Below are 20,193 nucleotides of genomic sequence, written 5' to 3' on the forward strand. Positions count from 1 at the left end.
TCTGGGGGGGGGACCTTTTCTCTGATTGTAATAGATCATATACTTTAGTCTTTTTTTGGAAAATCTTTACTATTTAAAACAATACTTGAACTAAATACTACTTAAAATAAATATCAAATATATAACAATATTAATATATTAATATTGATACATTTATATAATCTATTTTAATTTTACAAAATAAGAAACTGAGATATACAGTTATTCTTTTAATTGTATACCTCAAAACAGACAAATTGAAATAAATATATTTTCAACAATTTTTTTTTATTGAACTTCACTGTTAATAAAATATATTTAGAATACATCTACAATTATTTATTATTTTGGCAAGGACTTTTTAATTGTTAAACTGTAAAAAAATAAATGGAGCATAAAGTTAAAGCAACTTGTTTCACAAGTCAATTCAGTCTAGGTTTTGATATGTTTACATAACTTATTAAAAAAGTTGAAATTGTTTAAATTAATTTTTAAAGTTAAAGTACCCTTAAAATAATGTTGATTTGACATTTACAGTGTATGTATTTTATGTTATGTATGTTATGGGCTCCTTATTCAACATCACCCCAAAAACAAAATGTACACATGAACAGAAATCATTTTATTAGTCGAGAATACTGTACATATCAAAGCATCTTTTCCATAAGACAAATGTTAGGCTACTAAATGCACTGTAAAAATTTAAAAGTTGGATTACTTAATTTACTTCAATTGGTAACACCTATTTTTTTACTTAAAGGCAATGTTGTAGTGGTGCCCAGAGAAGTGGGCATACCCTTAAGGGGCATGCACACCAAAGCTTTTACGCCCCCGCGGCCAGCGCATGTTTTCAATTGTTTTTTTAAAAAGCAGCTAGTGGTTTTCTTCCACGCTGGGCGCCGAGAGTTGAAAAATATACATTTAACTTTGGGTGAAAAGCTCCACTCGTCAATGTTAGTTCTCACACGGCTGTCCAATCAGAGTGGAGGAGGGGCGGGACATTACCACAGCAACCAACCGGCTCACAGCTGAAGTATCACAGCTACCAAAGAGCTCGGCTGAAGAAAGCTGGCACTGAGCTGAAAAACAGCTGTAATTCAGTGTCCTCCAGGCGTTTAAAAGTGTGCACAACCCCTTGGGTTTCTGATCCATAAGCTGGCCAACTAGTTGAATGCCCTGTGTTATAAAAACTAAGTGACATGACTAGTCTTGCACTCCAAAATGAGCAAGTATTTTCTCTTAACGTCTGCTGCTTGACTTCTTAGCATAAAGATCATTATAAAATGAATTTTATTAATCAATTTTTCGAATTTAGAAGTGGGTATACCCCATGCCATCTAATAAAGAAATGGGTATACACCACTGCGTAAAGTGGCCATTTTACAAGACTATTTTAAGATGTCAAATAAATCTTTGAATTTCCCAGAGTACATATGTGAAGTTTTAGCTCAAAATATCAGATAATTTATTATAGCATGTTAAAATTGCCGCTTTGTAGGTGTGTGCAAAAATGTGCCGTTTTGGGAGTGTCATTTAAAATGCAAATGACCTGCTCTTTGCACTAAATGGCAGTGCCGTGATTGGATAGTGCAGATTAAGAGGTGTTATTACCCCTTCTGACATCACAAGGCGAAACAGATTTCATTGAGCTATTTTTTCACATGCAGAGAACGGTTTACTAAAACTAAGTTACTGGGTTGATCTTTTTCACATTTCCTAGGTTGATAGAAGCACCAGTGACCCAATTATAGCACTTAAACATGAAAAAGTCAGATTTTTATGATATATCGCCTTTAAAGTTAAATAAACTTGACTTTTTAAGTTGATCCAACTTTTCACTTTATACAGTGTGTGAAACCTTTAGCTACTAACTGTAATCACTTTTGATAATCTTAGATGTTTTAGAAACTATGGTTATGGCATGCAGTAACGTTTTTTTAATATTTTTTTTTCAAAAAAATAAATATATCTTCTCACTTTAGATGTAAATTACTGTGTGTTTCTTTAAAACCTCTTCATCCAGTGGTCTATATCTAAAGAAACATCTCTCTCACACATACATCTTTACAATGCTACAGTAAATATAAAAGTAGTTGCAGGACAGCTTTGCAGTTAGTCTCCCTTTTGAAAAAGCTCATCGCAGGTATTCAAAACAACATGGGATGTTTTTGAATAATCTGTAGTACTCCTCTTGAATCTGATGAAAGAAGTGAAAACATGCAATTAAGGTGATAAACAAATGCTGAATAACTTGCTATGTAACAAAAATAGTGCCTTGCGACTTACCCTCCTAGAAAGAACACAAAGGAATATAAAAATAAACATCCCTTGGAAAGCGTTGGCAAATGTAAAGAGATATGCCGTTAGGGTGGTCTCATATAGGATGTGGACAACCCCCAATGTCCAGGTAACTCCCAGAACAAAGAGGAGAGCTATAGCTCCTCTCGCACATGACCTGAGAAACATTACAGATTCAGATTACAGACACGTTTTCTTATTTGTTCAGCATTATCATTGTATTTCTTTACCTGATGTTTTCATAATGACTGATTTCAGGTTTCTTAACAGCAGTGTGACGATAAACCTTAAACATAATCACAGCAAATGCCAGCAGATTTACCTGTAAGGAAGTCATTTATATTAGTAGGGTGTTACAGTGGCATTACTGAATGTTATTATAATATAAGAGCAGATACTCACAAGAATGATCAGACAGGCTGGTCCAATGAAACTCCAGATGAAATTATTTTCTGTGCTCAGCCAACACCTTGAAATAAAAAAAAAATGTTTTATGTACAACAAGGAAGGCTTTTCCACAACTTATCCCTCATAATCATAATGCTTAGTAACTTACACAGTATTGGTGCCATAATATTTGGATCCAAGTGTTGCAGATATTGCTACGACCACGGCCGGGCTCCCATAGCCAAATAAGTAGAAGTTTCTATGTAAGAAGCCTTTGTTGTAGATGACGCCAACAACGATGAGATATAAATGAATCCCTTCGATGCACATCCACGCAAACGCAGACAGGAAGAAATAATGCAGGAGACCCGCGATGAGAGAACAGAACCACTACAAAGACAAATACACATATAAATAATGTTAAAATATATATGAAAATTAATGTTATGTGTTGTAAAGTTAATAGTGTAAGGGATGTGTTGGAACCTTGTGTGCGATCTTGTTGATCCCGATGAGGAAGATGAACTGGGCCATGAAGAGACTGCAGCAGAGATTTTTGTGGATGGTGGTTCTGGTGTTCTGGATGTCTCTGAAGAACCAGAAGGTGAAGATGCACATGGACAGACAGATGATGGAGATGACCATTCCCAGCTGAGTTATTCTCGTCAAAACGTTATAGTGTGCAAGCTGCTGCATGATACAAAGCAGAAACAGACATTTACTCATTAACTAATTGTATGTTTACATAAGCAGAGGCAACTAGTAAATAAACACATTACAGTTACACTAAACGTTTAACCCTTATGGGTTGTTGAGGCCATTTTTGGCCATTTTTTATTTGGCCTTAATTTTTTATGTGTTTTAGCAAATTGAATGATTTTTGGTGACAAAAATTACATGTATTTTGAGAAAATGCTTTGAAATTTTTCCAAAAACTCAACAGTATACCGTGGGCAATTTTACTACCCTTTCGGGTTGTTCGTGGCAAAAAATGGCTGTAAAAATGTATCAGATAAATCATCTGTTAATCAACCTGGGGTGCGTTTCCCAAAATAATCGTTAGCCAACTACTGTCGTAAGTTTCATCGTTACGGACAAAGTTGAATGATTTGGTGTTTCCCGAAACCATAATTCAAGCGCACATTCCAAAGCTGTATCACGTGTCGTTAGAAGCATCGTTCCTTGTTATTATAATATGTAGAATTACGGTGATCATGCTTTTGAACAAAATAAGCATAAAACAGGTAGTGCATTCTATATCCATATAAAAACATATATTTTACGTCTTCAATTTTATAAACAGAATTAAAGCGCTGCATTTGAAAACTGCGCTTGTGCACAGTCCTACAAGCTTTAAGACCCTGGGGAATCCCTGGGAGGAGTGACGTACAGTAAGAGGGAACTTGAATTGAATATCTTGAAAATAAATAACAGATAAATCACGGTAACAAAATCAGTCTTCCGATGCAATATATGTTATTTACAGCAATAATTTGACATTAACCCATTTGTGCCCAAATTTTTCTGAATGGTTTCATGCATATAATTGTGTTAATCGTGTCCTCTGTAAACATGTTCTGCATTTATTTTCCCCATTTTTATTTTTTTGAAAATCATATTTGAATGTGCGGCAACTATAGTTGCCGGTGGGCAAAAAGGTTGTATGCACCCCTTTAATGTCAAATTTTAATTCATTTGGCATCTTACTCAAAATAACGGCTTTCAACAGATCAACCTTTATTCATAAACACATTTATTATGTATATCAGTCAAAGAACATTGAACCCCCCCCCAAAAAAAATGCATCTAGCTTATAATCTCTTGTTCAATTCAATTTTATTTATATAACGCTTTTCACAATTGTTAATTGTTGCAAAGCAGCTTTACATGAGTACAGTAGATGTAGGGAAAACACAGAAAATCAATAGATAATATAAGAAGTAGAATAAAGCGGCTAAGGATAAACCGTGTAAGCGAGTGTACACTGTAAAAAAATTCCGTAGAAATCGCAGCTGGGTTGCCGGTAATTTACCGTAGATTTACATTTATGTTATTTACTGGCAAGAGTTTGTTCAAAGTTAAATGAACATTAAACATTTACAAGTCTTTGTCTTTACAGAGTAAAACTAAAAAAACAGCATCAAGCAAAACATTCTGGGAAACAAAATCTGAAGCAAAAAACAGAAAAAGGTTGATGATGATTTCTGATTCCCAGAATGCTTTGCATGAGGCTGTTATTGTATAGTTTTATTCTGTGAAGATAAAGACTTGTTAATATTTAAAATTTATTTAACTTTAAACAAACTCTTGCCAGTAAATAACATAAATGTAAATCTACGGTAAATTACCGGCAACCCAGCTGCAATAACATTGAAATTTCTACGGATTTTTTTTTACAGTGTATTAATAATGTAAAGTATACAGTAAAGTGCTAAGTTAAGCCAAAGTTGTCTGACTCTCCCGGGGGACAAAAACCCCCCTAGGAGAAAACCCTGTGGTAAAAACTCCTAGAAGGACAAAAACCCTTGGGAGAAATTAATATTTATATTTATATATATGAACAGGGTGTGCCTCATAAGTCTTGAAAAGTGAAGCCTCTGGCTCTTTGATCGCCCCCTGGTGGCTGGCTGCAGTACAAGTCATAACCCCGCCCTCTCCATTCAAACAAATGGGACTCTGCTCTAAATAAAAAATTATTTACACTTCCAATAAAGGTTTCCGAAAGATAGTTTTAGTCCTTTTAAGTAGTTGTTATCACATTGATATATGTTCAAGTGTTCATTTTTGTGATAACTTTCAATTTAGCTAGTTATTTGATGCTATAGAAACGGGGCGTGTCGTTAAGATTGCCGTGGTTTAATTGGTCGCGTGAGCGTTTGGGCGGAAGTTTGATACCGCGGCTCCGCCTCTGGCTCCACGGACGATTCCTTCTGCGCATGCCCTGGCTCCAAACTGACGTTTTTACGTAACATGGCGGCGACCGTGGACGGACATTTTTGGCTTCAATTCATTACAATGGAGGGAGGCGACGTCGCGTCGTCCATCTTTTTTTACAGTCTATGATATGAACAGGGTAGGTATAGGAAGCTGGTAAGTGGATTAAACTGGTTCAGCTGGTGGTCGTGCATCGGCTGGGCATCACGTTGAAGGACAGCCAGTAGATCAGTGGTGTGATGACCTTCACAGCAACAGGAAATGGGTCTGTTTGACTTCATCTTTGAAAATGAAGTTATGGATTTGAATTTTTTATGTTTTTATAACCTAAAGATGCTATGTGAAAGTTTGTAACAGAAAATAGTGGTTTTCATCTTGTCACTTTCTTGGTATAGAAAACACGTTTTTACCCAAATTTGTCAAAATGGATTTATTGCGTTTTGGAACCAAACTCTTCATATGTTGTTTAATGTTTCTTTGAAGTTTCAATTGAATACTGGGAGTTACAAGATAGAGAGTGAGAGGCTGACCGAAACGCGAATGTGTTCAATATGTGTACACAATAAACTTAAACATGTCATTTGATCTGTTTCTCTATAGTTTAAGCATTAAACGTGTTGCTTTATTACAGATCATTTAAATGTGCTTGTGTGGTTTGGTCAAAAAGTAAACTTCTGAGTGTTTGTGGAAGTGTAATTTATTGTAACATGCTGAAAATCATTGTGCCTGTTTAAACACTGGCAGCATGAGACCTTAAAGTCTTTATTTTTATTCCACAATGTTCCCCATCTGCTGATAAACATGTATTTAGTATGCATAAAACAGATGATTGACTTTTTAAACGTGTTCAAATATATAATGCTGAACATCGCTTATGAACAACTTCTTTCATGAGAAAATCTCCCTCGAGGCTCTGTCTTGACTACAGCACTGGATTTAAAGGGATACACACAAAAACGGTGCATTTTTGCTCAGCCCCATAAAGTGCCTATTTTAACATGCCACAATAAATTACCTATAGGGTATTTTGAGCTAAAACTTCACATAATGTACTCTGGGGACATCAAATATTTATTTAATATCTTAAAAACGTCTTGTGGAATGTCCCCTTTAAACAAATAAGACAATTGATAAAGATGACACTGGACTACAAAACCAGTAAGGGTAATTTTTTTATTGAGATTTATACATCATCTGAAAGCTGATAAACAAATGTATAAATACGCTTTCTATTGATACATAATTTTAGGATAGGACAATATTTGGCCGAGATACAACGATTAAAACAATCTGGAGGGTGAAAAAAATCAAAATATTGAGAAAATCGCCTTTAAAGTTGTCCTAATTAAGTCCTTTGCATCCACTCATAAAAATAGGTTTTAAGATATTTATAGTAGGAAATGTACAAAATCTCTTCATAAAAAATAATATTTCCTTAATATCCTAATGATTTTGGTAAAAAAAATCAACAATTTTGACCCAAACAAAGAATTTTTGGCTACTGCTATAAATATACCCGTTCTATTTATGACTGGTATTGTGGTCCAGGGTCACAAGTGCAAAATTATTGTAGATATTAAAAGAAAAAGAATTTGGATTTAGGTAAAATGTTAGAATTTTTTTTTAATAATGAGATATTAAAGTCACACCAAAAAATGTGTTACTAACCACCAAACCAAAACTCCACAAAATAAGCAATCAAAATTCTTGGAAAAATAAGCAGCAATCTCTGCCCTTAAACAATGGAAACATGTCGGCTTCTGCACTAAATGGCCACTCATGGGAAAACGTTCTCTCTCTCAACTTTCAAATACCCCTACAACCTGAAAGGATGCTCGCAATTGTGTTGGCTCGAGTGCATCACCAAGCCACCGTTTTAGGTTTGCCTAAAAATCCTGAACTTAGAAATGGTGAAAAACTGTTTAACAATCTAACTTTGCAATCTTTGTGGCATGTTTCATACATTTCTATGTTTAGAAACAATTTTCAAGATTTCAAGACTTTACAGGGACTTTAAAGATGTGATCTCAGATGTGAATTTTTTTTCTTATGGGACTCCAAGTCATGTTTCCTTTAAAGCAATGCACAATAATAAATACAACTAATGAATTATTATTAAAGTCTATTCATCAGAATGTTAATAAGAAACATCAATTAAGAAGTGTGTCCAAATCTTTTCCTGTTTTTAGTTCACTGATATTTGCATAATTTTGACATCTGTTGTTTTTTTTGTATGATCATCAGCTCTGTGTTAATCTCAGTGTAATTTTCATAAACCGAAATCATGGTGAAAGCAGAAATTTGAACATTTCGTTTCCTGATTAGGGTAAAATTTTTCCAAAGCACCTGTCTGGCATAGTTTTACAAACAAATACTTCTAAATGCAGCAGTGTGTTTGTAAAAATGATGCAAGCTTCATGCAGTCTGCTTGAAATTGCTTAGAACGAACTACTTTCACTTCGTTCATTTCTTTGTGAACATCTGGTAAATGCAAATGAGAGAAAAACTTTGCAGAAATTCCAATGATCTAATACAAGAACATTTACACATTTAAAAGTATTATGTGTCCTAAATATTGTATACTGTTGCATAATGTAATGACACCAGCAGGGGGCAGCACAAGTGATGGAAGCAGCTTAACTTACATTGGCCCGAGCAGAAGACATGAGAACAGCGAAGTGCGTCAGGTGATTACAGGAACAGGAAGTGTGAGTGGCATTAACATGAATACGTTTACACCCCTCCAAACTCCAACGTCCATTCATGTTTTGCGAATACTCCCAGAATGCACATTTTGTCTCATCAAGGCCGGCGTCTATCTCCTGAATGACAGAGCAAAACTCTATTAACACTAACTGGGCTGAAATTTACAGCCGATGAAATGAAGCTGAAGAATGAAATTTAGGACTGTACCTCTGTGTGTTTGAGAGTAAAAGTCACATCGTTTAGCGGAAACGCCTTTGGGTTCCTGATGGCTGCTGCAATTATGGGTGAATTTACTGTGATTTCACCAGCTGCTGCGTATCGGGAGTAATCGACCACCCCAGGGTCATCGGTGGGCTTTAGAAGACCCCCAATATTGTTATAGACAAGAAATACAATAGAGGTGCTTTCTACAACACAACACAACACAAGACAGATGACAGAAAAATATCATTAACAGTTTGATCAATTTAACATCAGTTTGAGTAAAAAAATGCTAAAAATGTACAAACCATTGTTGCTTTTGTCTTTTGTGTACTTTGGCGATAGTGAAATGGAGTTTCCTTGAACTGTGGCTGAAACTCGATGCTTAGGTGCTCTGTGCGGTTCAAAGGTGTATAGTTTCATCTCTAGAAATAATTATACGCAAGAAGTTGAAAGTTAAGTTGGATGAATAAAATTGTTTTGTTTTATGCACAATTTTTAGAACTGGTTCTGTTAGTAATCAATATTCATATGAAAATGAATATTGATGCTTTTTATGTTATCATCAGTGTTGGGGGTAACACATTACAAGTAACGCGCATTACAAAATATAACTTTTCTGAAGTAACGAGTAAAGTAACGCATTCCTTTATAAATGTACACATTAATATTTGAGTTACTTTTTTAAAAAGTAATGCAAGTTACTTTTCAGTTTAATTAATTAAATGTAAAAAGAAAATAATGTACTGAATTAAACTGAACATATTAACGTAGAATTACGCGCAATGTGCGGCTGAGCGGCAACAGTTTGAGTCAGAAACGGAGATGGCAGGCCAGAGCTTGACACTTTTGCGATCATAAAAACACCTGCAAGGCTTGAAAGAGATCAAGCCTTAGCCAAGTAAGAAAAAGTAACGCAAAAGTAGCTAAAAAGTAACCTAAGCATTACTTTCCATGAAAAGTAACTAAGTAACGCAATTAGTTACTTTTTGGGGAGTAACTTAAAGGAGCGGTGAATCAAATACTCAATTTTAACTTGATACTTTGTTATATAAGAGGTCATCATAGTTAAATGAACATCCTGCAAGTTTCAGAACTGAAAACGTCCGTGGTACTGAAATATAACCGTTTTTGGCACCAAGCCAGTTTTACAACCAAGTGTGAAATATGAAGTCAAAGTAGAATTGAAGCACCTCCCCATAGCCAAATACAACGACCACTTTTGTAGCCCCGCCCACAACTTCGCGTGACACACGTGTGTCTCAATCAGTAAACATGTCTTTAAAGATTGCCAAATGTAACCAAATAACTTTTAAATAATTTTTTTCTGATAGACTTTTATTTTGATGCGGTGATCTGTTATGATAGAGTAACCATGGTAACGAAGTCTTGGGTTGTGGAAGAAACGCGTGGGAACAACACAGAAGCTGAATACTTTAATTCGGAAGCTCGGAAAATAACATTAGGAATGCGTGGATAAAGGTTGTTTTTGAAAAAGTTCCAGCTCGCGTGGGGAGTGTTTGATTACCTTGTGTACTGTGCGGATTCACTTGTAAGGAAGCTACAAGTCGATGCTGGATTTGCAAAGAGACTGTGATTAACACTCTGGGGTCGACGGTGGCGCGGGCGCCGCAAACTCTTTATTTTTAAATCACTCCCCAAAGAGACTTAGATAACTCTGCTGATTTTGGACATACAGATATGATTTATACATCATTTAAAACGTTAAATTGTCTAGTTTTTTTCTGTCCACTCCCAATAAAAACAGCATGTTGTGCTTTTCGCAAAATTAAGAAAATAAACATGATGCGCATTTTGTTCTCTCTCCCTCAGTGAAGTCCTTTCAGAAACACGTCAGAAAAATTAACTCTAACTTAACGAATATTTGTCATATAAACAAAAGATAAATGTCTACATAATCCTTGGAATGTCTGCTTTTGGAAGATGTAAGTGAAATCGAAAACAAATATTGTAATTCGTTGTTAACTGTATTAGAAGAGAGAGATGTACCGTCTTTCTTCTGTTGCTTCATTATCTATAATGAACCACGCCCCGCTCCATTGAAGAGAAGAGCAGAGATCATCCATATTCATTAGTCAACCCCACAGTCAATGGACATTCCGTCTCTGCAGCCATTCACTGCTGTGTTGAGTTTTAATCCGAGTGCTGGAAACATGACATCTACTTGTTTACTCGTGACTGTAACTAAAGTTATCTCCAGACGCGAGTGTGACTCGACCGACGTCCAAACGCACACACAAACACACAATGTCTCATATTTGAAGCGCTTTGTGGTATCATTATAAAAGATGCGATTGCACACATCATATACTTGTTTACTCGCGCCTAAATCTCCAGACAGACGCGAGTGTGTGTGCTTCGTCAGTGTGACGGGATCGATGTCCGACATCTAAATCCTTATTTACTTGCGGATGTGTGTCAGTTTCTCCAGACGCGAGTGTTTTCTTTGTCTTCCGTCAGTTGACGCGACCGGAACACACATACACAAACACGCGAGTCAGGAAACTCGACGCGCTTTTTGGTATTCTTATAAAATACGCGATTGCAGACAGTACAATCCTTATTTAGTTGTGTCTAAGCGCATATCTCCGCACAGCAAGTTTATTAAACACAGGATCACTCGCATGTGCACACGTTTGCATTCATGATCAACACGTGAGGTAATGGCGGCGGCTGTAAACAAACATTGATAAGTTTATCACGCGTGTCCCTGGTTGTGTTTCTACTATAATGATTACAAAAACACAAATAGGAGTCCAGACAACGATAGGCAGTTGTTCTTTTGAGCTTTTTACTGCACAAAAGTAAACCTCTGGCTGGCCAACCAAACACAAACCATGTGTTCACTTTACGATGGCCAAACAGTACCTTTACCATGATTAGGCTACTATGGTTTTTAAAGGGTAACTTATACTTGTGATATTAATAGAAAATATTTCTCTCTCTCTCTCTCTCTCTCTCTCTCTCTCTCTCTCTCTCTCTCTCTATATATATATATATATATATATATATAATGTGTGTGTGTGTGTTTACATTGTATTGAAAAGTAAACCTTATCATGGTTTTACTGAGGGTTACATTCCTGTTGAACATCCCCACAAGGCTCATTAGTGGCTCATTATTCAACTCTTTTGTCTCTCAGCTGTCAATCACTGATTATTCAGGAGCTTTCCCGCCTCCACGCATACAGCCTTTCCCAAGCAAAAGTGTCTTAGAAATTGTAAATCAATATCTTGCTTTATGTGATTGAGTAGGCCATATGATTTTCACATCATTTTGAAGAAAAAACTCTAGACTACTAGATGTTTTTTTGAAAAGTCTTGGGAAAACATGTTTAGAATGAGTTTTGTGGAGTTATATCAGTGAGTTAAAAATTTAGCTTTTTCAAAAACCACGCATAAACATTTTTCTCTCAAAAATACAAACATGTACATACATGTTGATTATATGATATTGTAGCCCAGTTTGTGATGAACACAGTGTTATGAGACTTTTGCCATTAATATGTTTTTAAGCAACTGAAAAAAGCACAAATGTCAGTGCATGTCAAAACTTCCCCAGGGCCCTAAAAACCCCTTGGACCCCAGAGGGTTAAAAGCACCACTAATGTTGGATCTGACGAAAATGTCACAGCAAGTAAGACATTTTACTTTAAGTTACTGCGTTTCACTATTGCTTTGTTAGAAGAGATCGCTTGATATGTCCTGTTGTAACATCCGTGTCTAAACACGTATGTTTGACTTTTTTAATTTACTAAAAACATTAAACGATTAATAAAGGTGCAACACTTTACAATAATATGATTGTAATTTAACAGTAGAAATATGCAAATTTAGTGATAAGGAAGGACTTATCAGCCGCAATTTAGATTCTGATGCCCGCTTACTGTGTTGTATACGGTAATTTAGGCAAGTTGCGTTTGAACGGTCAAACACTCAACAAAGCTTTTTTATCATATAACTGTGGTATGTAACGTTACGTGTATCTAAGAGCAACCTCACAAGCACAATAGAAATATACAAAGTTATTGATAAGAGCTTATCAGCTGCAGTTTATAATCTGATGCGCGCTTACTGTGTTGTTCACGGTACTTTAGTCACGTCGAGTTTAAAGTTTTGTTTCTACTTTACTATACGGATTGTCATTTATGTGTATCATCTTTAGCACCCAGAATCTTTTGTGGCTCAAACATATATGTGTTCGGCTGCTATTTTCACACATTAATGATTTTATAACATTTCCCCACATGTAATGACGGGGAATGAAGCCGTCCAATCATAGCAGTGGGTGTTTACGTCCACGTCTTCAGTGCGGCCCACCCCTTCAAACGAAGCTTTTCTCCAGAGAGCCACTAATCCATGTTACAAAATAGCCTATTACTTATTGTTTTTGATGTTTTTGAATGTAAAAACCACGCGAACATCATAAGTAGACCTCAGACAACAGCATAAAACAATAAAATCGACAAATTCACCGCCCCTTTAATATTGTAATGCATTACTTTTAAAAGTAACTTTCCCCAACACTGTTTATCATATGCCTCAAAGGCCTCACCTACATCCCCAGCATCCACCTGCATCTGCGCAGTATGTGTGTAACCCGCAGACAGGGCGAGCGTTTGCTTCTCTGCTGTGTGAAGGAGTGTGGTGAGGTAATACTTCCTCAAATCTGGATTGATCTTCTCCCACTCCACCGTTTCATTTCTCTCAACCAAATTATTCACACTGAAAACCAAATCCTGCAATACAAATATGCAATTGATTTTGTTTCGAATATATAGTGAATTTTATGAATTTTTGTGTGATTTATCATTTTATTTAATTTTTTAAAAAGTAGAATACGTTTTCATTGAAAATAATTAAAGGATTGTAATGTTGCTAAATGCTAAAACGACGCATTCCACTGGAAAATGGCATAACTTTCTGTTATAGCTATAAATAATTATTTTCCTTTACATAGTTATGATTCAGGTTTATTAAAACTGACAGCCGTGTCTCAGTGACATCATGTCCTGATGACACACGTAAGTTACCGTGATGGTTTGATTGATCTTCTCCTCAGGATGTTCTCGCTCATCTCTAGGCTTTAGGACAGTCCTGGCCATGGCCTCAATGTATGATATGAGCAGAACCGGAGAGAGGTCAACTGATGTTTGAAGTCTTATCTCTTTCAGGCGCTCCGGAGTTGACAGATTAATCATCTACAGCCCAGAGAGACAAAAACATCTTTAATATATACCCTTAAAGAACACTGACAACATACTGTATCCTGCTATAAAAACAGCTTAAACAAGCCTATAGGGTAGCCTTAAGTGGTTTAAGATTGTTTTTAGGTCCAAGCACCAGTGCCAAAAACCTCGAAAGCCATTAAAACAAATAAAGACAAGCTCATATATGTTCCTGTTCAGTATGTATGTTCTTGTGTCTCTTTGCATTAGCGCCACGAAAGCTTGTGGGTTTAATCCTAAGAAACACACATGGAAAAAAACTACTTTACATATTTATACAAGGCCGAGCAATCTGTGCTTCTGGTCTTTTTCTCTTACTGTCAGAAGATCTCCTGTGAAAAGTTTTAATGTGTTTTCATTTAGAAATTAAACAGAAAGTTTTTTGGAGGCATGAAAGTAAATTTCTTCATATTATGTTTTTTTTTTCGATTTCTGAGTTGGATGTGTAAGTCCCCAAACCCAACCTTAAATAATTTTAATCACTGTCTTGTTATCTAAAACATAACGCCATTTTGAAACATGTCAACAACTCCTAGTAACTGATAGTTGGGATTGAAAACATTTTTACACTGCGGGGTTACATTAACACAGTGTTACAATGAAGCCTCAGGTATACAAAAATGAAATGAAAACTATGTAAATACTATTCATAAAAATAAAAAATTGTCTTAATTGTGAAGCCCTTTGAAAAAAAATTAATAAATAAATAATAAAATCGAGTTATATGCATTGATGCATAATACAAGTATGAAGGATCATTTATGAATAGATATCCACACATTCCTCTATTTTAGGCAGATATATAAACAATATCCACCTTTAGTATATTGACAGAATTTGATTGAATTATTTGTGTTTAAACTATAAGCGCTTACCTATGGGGTAAGTTGTAACGTGTGCACTCTTGTCGCTTTCGGTGTAATGTATAATAATGGTAGGTCCCACAAACAAACTTTAAGTGTTCATTGAGCGTAGCAGAAATGTGTGTGTTGATTGTGTAAAAAAGAAACTAATTTAAATATTTTTTGAATGATAAAGCCAAAGTCAGAAAGCATTAGTTTGTGCCCCGCTCTTCTACTGAGCACATTTTTTATTTAAGTGGTCAATAAAAAGTTAATATTTTTCCAACCAGGGTCAAAAAAACAAACAAACAAACAAACAAACAAAGGAAAGCAGGTCCATCAGCTCATTAAAAGCATGTTTAGAGAGGAGCTGCACATCTGCATTGGCACCGCCAGATGGCACCATCTTCTTACAATCACATGAGGAAGGTAAAAACATTTCAGTCTGAATATCGTGTGATAGACTAAGCCTGGATCCCAATATGCCTACTTATACTATGTCCTACCTTTTTTTATTTAGTGGGAAAGTATAAACATTTGAGATGGGACATATTAAATCTTATTTAGACTACTATTTAGTACTGATCGTATGCGAATTGGTATGCAAGGTAAATGTATAGTAATCACTTGATTATATATATATTGTGAAATATTGTGAAACATATATATTGTGAAACATATAAATATTTGGTTTATTGAATGATTTATACATTTACAAAATAGTTGACTTTATACATTTTAGATCATTAATATATTTATTATCTATGTTTTTTTTAGATTTGGTTTTTATTACATATTACAGGTGATAATATTTCAATGATGCACGCGTGTTTCCGTGTGGCCTCTCACACCATTCCCGAAACATTGATGATGTCTGTTGTAGTATTTCCTGAAACATTTTGTTCATCCTGATAGTAACACAACAAAATCCTCATGACTGAACCCTTCGGGCAGCTGCTTCCTGAACTAAAGCTGTTCTCAGCAAGGTAAGTAAAAAACCATCTGAGAGGTACGTGCCTTAACATGAGCTGTGAGATTTCCAGTCTGCTGCCATTGGTCTGTTATTTATACAGTGGACATAAACACTTTCTATAAAGCCTTTGTGACTGGGAGGATGAGGCATACAGTACATAAACTGACACACATTCATACAGGTTTTTACTGTATAATCAAGGCTGCAGGACAAGGGTATTTTTCATGCCAAGTTGGTTTAAATTGGTCAATAATTATGTCATAAATACTTTAAAATTGTAAAAGTGTTTCATTTTGTTGTGGCAGATTCCACTGTGTCAACTTACCCCATGTAGTGTGACAATATACCCTGCTATTAGTCAATGGGTGTAAATTTTATTTAAATCTTTTATTTTTAAGGCATTTAAAGTATGTCTATAAACTGAAAACATTAAACCTGAATTAAAAATATTAACTGGTGTGAAAAGCTTTGAATGCACTGAAATCTTTAAAAAGTAGGCTATAACATTGCCTATAATAATGTACTGTGTATTTTAGGCATAAATGCCTTCATTATACATATAGACTCTCTTAAAATGATGCCAGGTTCTTTTAGACAGCAGGGTAAAATTGTTTCACTTCTCTATAATTTAATGGCAAACATCTGGTTTGGTAACGTTTTTCTATGCAGCATACTGTAAATATTACATTTAAAACTTGTCTCTAATATGATGAATCTTGTGAATATTTGACTTAAATGATGTAACTCACTTTTTCCACTGTGCTGTCAACAGTCTCTATGATACACCTTTGGTCCTGATGGCAGTTGATCTTTGGGTTTTCTGAGAAATGCACACACAGAAATAACATATTGCTAAAAACACAAAAACATTTGGGAAAAAATGATAAAGACATAGTTCACACAAATGACAATTCTGTCATCCTTTACTCCCTCAAGCTATTGCAAACCTGTTTGATGTTTTTCTTTAGAAAACCTTTTTATTATTTTGCAAAATATATTTTTCATTAGGGTTTGTAATGACATGGGGATCAGAAAACAGTGACAGAATCTTTGGTAGACTTATTTCAAAACATACAAACAGCCATGTAAGGGTATAATGAATACATTTGAAGCATCTTCTAATTGTTTTTATAAAAAAAATCAGTAACTTTACAGATCTTACTTGTGCAGTCACTTCCTTCTTTAGGCTTAAACCAGGGTCCAGCTGTTGATGTGTAACCTCTCATGCACGAGCAAATGAACGAACCGTTTAGGTTGTGACATTTGGAGAAGGGTCCACATATAGTGGCATTTCTGCACTCATCAATATCTGTCATTCAAATTCATTAAAAAACATAAATTTCTCATTTACTTTTAGTTTAAACATTTTCTTTACCAAATATTTTATAAACGTAACAAATTTAGTTGAAAAATAAACCAGATTTTTCAGAATTTGTCCCTTTGTGTTTATGACAATATGCATCTGTTTTGAGCAAAATCTGATAATCTTATTTCAAAGTATTGTATGTGCTTTAAAGGACATTGATATTGAAATATCTTTAATATAAATGTTATTTCATTGCATAACAATAACATTTAAATGTTTTTATCCTTTATGTAAGGAATAATTGATGACGGGCCATTGAATTATTTGAAAATAATGCACACTGGCATGACACGAAGCGTGCGGATGTGCATTATTTTTTATAATTCAAAGGACCGGAGTCAATTATTCCTCTTATACCACGGTAATCACAAACATTGCTCTGGTGCCTATTTTTAAGACATTTGACAAGTTAGGTGTGCGGTTATCAGAAATTAATGCATACCCACAGAACAGTTCTCAGCCAATCAGAATACAGCATTCAACAGACCCGTGGTATAAATAAGGATAACACAATATCAAACTTTCACTACATGATTATTATGTCCAAAAGAACTTGTGATAATGATTTTATCATGATATCAATTAAAATGTTTTGCTAAAAAAGGTAAACAATATCGGTTAATTTAGTTTAATTCAGTTTTTTTTCCCATGAATTAAACTCAAAGACAAGAGAGAATTTATGACCATTGTGGCTCTTCCGTCAAAAATTTTAATGGCTGCTGGATTTAAAAAAAAAATTTATTAGATGTCTAGCATTTACACAATATGGATATGGATCTTGGTTTATTCTATAGGGTGGCTTCCCAGACAGGACTTATTCTAGACCCAGACTAAAATGCATGTTTGAGGTTTCTTAATTTAAAAACACCTTTCACTGACATATCTTTACATATATCAGTGCCATTGTTTTGTTTCGAAATGCACACCAACTAAGCCCACTAGGCTCCTGGATTAATAAACCCTTTTCACGAAACCGGAAGTTGAATGTGGTCTTAGATGTTTAGTTTCTGTTTGTGTTAGCAATATATATCCTAAATGTCCAAAAAGCCTACTTCACAGTTATTAATAATATAACCATTTTAATTATATATCACATTAATGTTAATAAATTAAGTATTATTATGATTTGATGAATTTATATGATTGTTGTTCTGTCATACCTTTGCAGTGTGTGCCATCATTGGTTTGAAAGTTTGGTTTTCCAGTTGAATTAAATCCAGACTCACAAGTACAGTAATAACTTCCATTAGTGTTGGTACAGATGGCGTTTGGACCACATATTGGACCTGTGACATTCTTACATTCATCGTCATCTGTGAGAGGTCAGAAACATTCAATGCAAAATCAACTGGAATCAAGAATTTTGTATTTATGCATGCATTTATGTCACTGTAAAAAATTGCTGTAATTATGCAGCTGGTTGCCAGTAATTTACTGTAGAAGATAAAGACTGAAAATGTTTCATGTTCATTTAACTTTGAACAAACTTTTGCCAGTAAATAACATAAATGCCAGCTAGTTGCCAGTAATACTGTAATTTCTACAGACATTTTTTACAGTGTATTTATGAAAATCATTTATTTACTGGACAGCAAATCTGACACTCGTTCTAAAATTAGTTTATGCAAGAAAAATGTGAGAGAGTTAATAAAAATTATTCAAAATGATTTAAGATTAATATATAATATAATAGCGATAATTTAAACAGGATCACTTGATCATTGCGTTTTTTTATAGACCATTTTGCAACAACACTGGTCCAGAAGCACTTCATGTTTCAGTTTTAACACTATATAAACGTTGGGATATAATACAACCAACAGAAGTTAAACAAACATATAAGTGAAATAAAGAAAACAGTTATAACCTGGATTAGTGCTGTTTACATTTTGCAAAATGGTCAATAGTTTAAGTTTACATACATTAGAAACACATGTCTGGGATTGTAGCTTCATATGTATAATTTTATAGACATTTATATATCAAAGCTTTTCAGAAATGTTTCAGGTGACCCAACAATCGTTTAACTTAAATACATGCTACTATGGACTGGATCATTTCTTTTGGGTAAATTTCCTTAAATAAATAAAATAAAAAAACAATAACTTCTCTACAAACCCCACTGAAACAAAATCCAGGAATTACTGGTGTGAAATGTTTTGCTTTAGCAATGAAAGAGTTACTATTGTATTTATTCTGACAATTTCGTATAATATTGACCATAAAACAAAGTTACTGTACAAGACTTCTGAATTAGTTATTTAAGAGTTGTCAGTCTTATCTATTTAAATTTGTTTAAAACGTATGTAAGCCTCATTAATATACACAACAAACAACCAAAGTGCACTCATGTTTATAATAAAGATAAATGTCAAACCGTGACAACTGTTGATCCCGTCACCAGTGTATCCTGCTTTACAGAAGCAGGCAGGTTTTGAGTCGTTTATGCAGACTGCATGCTTGTGACATTTGAACGTGCAGTTGTTCAAAGAACAGCATGGATTCAGCACACTTGAAAGACAGACTTTAAATAGACGACAAATAAAACAATTAGTTCATATACTTTATAATATATATAAATATATATTCTCCCGCAAGTCTTTTCAACTTAAATACATTCATATTAATTTATTTATAAACGTGATTTATTAATGAAAAGCATCGTTGAACAACATACTAAGACAAGAAGTTGGTTATTTAAGTTTAATTATAAATACAAAAGTTATATTTTAAAAGCTATCTTTAAGACCTTTACATACAGTACAGTCTGGATGCCACCCAGCCGGTGGTCTGAAGTGATGAAAGTCACTTACCAGCTAAAAGCAGGAGTTTCACAGGAGAATGTTGGTAAAACTCCATTTCGGAGCTGAAGCTGTAATGTCTTTAAGCACTAAGTGAATGTCTACGTGACGCACGGCATTTCCTTATGTCACTTCCTGTTTCTCTAATCCTGACCCTTCCTGTCCGGGACCTCAATTAGAAACACTGTGACGGCCACAGCAACTCATCCCTTCATACACTTTCATTATCTAATAATACAAACTCACATACAGTACAGCAGTTTTCAACAAGATCAAAGTCGTATATTTTCTAAATTTGCTAATGAGAAAATGTCTCTTTGTTGCATGTTTTCATACTTTTCTTTGACTTGAAAGATGAAAGAATGAAAGACTAAAACTTTATTATGTGTTCCCAAATTGTTTGATTTCACTGTTTATTTAAAACCTTTTACATAAGTCTTATTCACCCTTAGCTTTAT

The 20,193-nt window shown here is 34.6% G+C and overlaps 1 protein-coding gene across 1 annotated transcript; it reads right to left on the reverse strand.

Annotated features, from left to right (window-relative positions):
• Positions 1–580: 580 nt before the first annotated feature.
• adgrl4 (adhesion G protein-coupled receptor L4) lies at positions 581–19,845 on the reverse strand. The gene is made up of 16 exons (XM_065241892.1): positions 19,748–19,845; positions 19,312–19,458; positions 18,095–18,247; positions 16,731–16,877; positions 16,318–16,388; positions 13,559–13,726; positions 13,081–13,264; positions 8,814–8,930; positions 8,512–8,711; positions 8,244–8,420; positions 3,151–3,354; positions 2,834–3,054; positions 2,680–2,746; positions 2,508–2,599; positions 2,266–2,434; positions 581–2,176 (listed from the first exon to the last, which is right to left on the reverse strand). Exons 1-16 carry the CDS (start codon positions 19,791–19,793, stop codon positions 2,114–2,116), a joined length of 2,226 nt encoding a protein of 741 aa, XP_065097964.1. The 5' UTR covers positions 19,794–19,845; the 3' UTR covers positions 581–2,113.
• Positions 19,846–20,193: the final 348 nt, after the last annotated feature.

This window comes from Paramisgurnus dabryanus, chromosome 14 (genome assembly GCF_030506205.2).
Source record: "Paramisgurnus dabryanus chromosome 14, PD_genome_1.1, whole genome shotgun sequence".
Lineage (NCBI taxonomy): Eukaryota > Metazoa > Chordata > Actinopteri > Cypriniformes > Cobitidae > Paramisgurnus > Paramisgurnus dabryanus.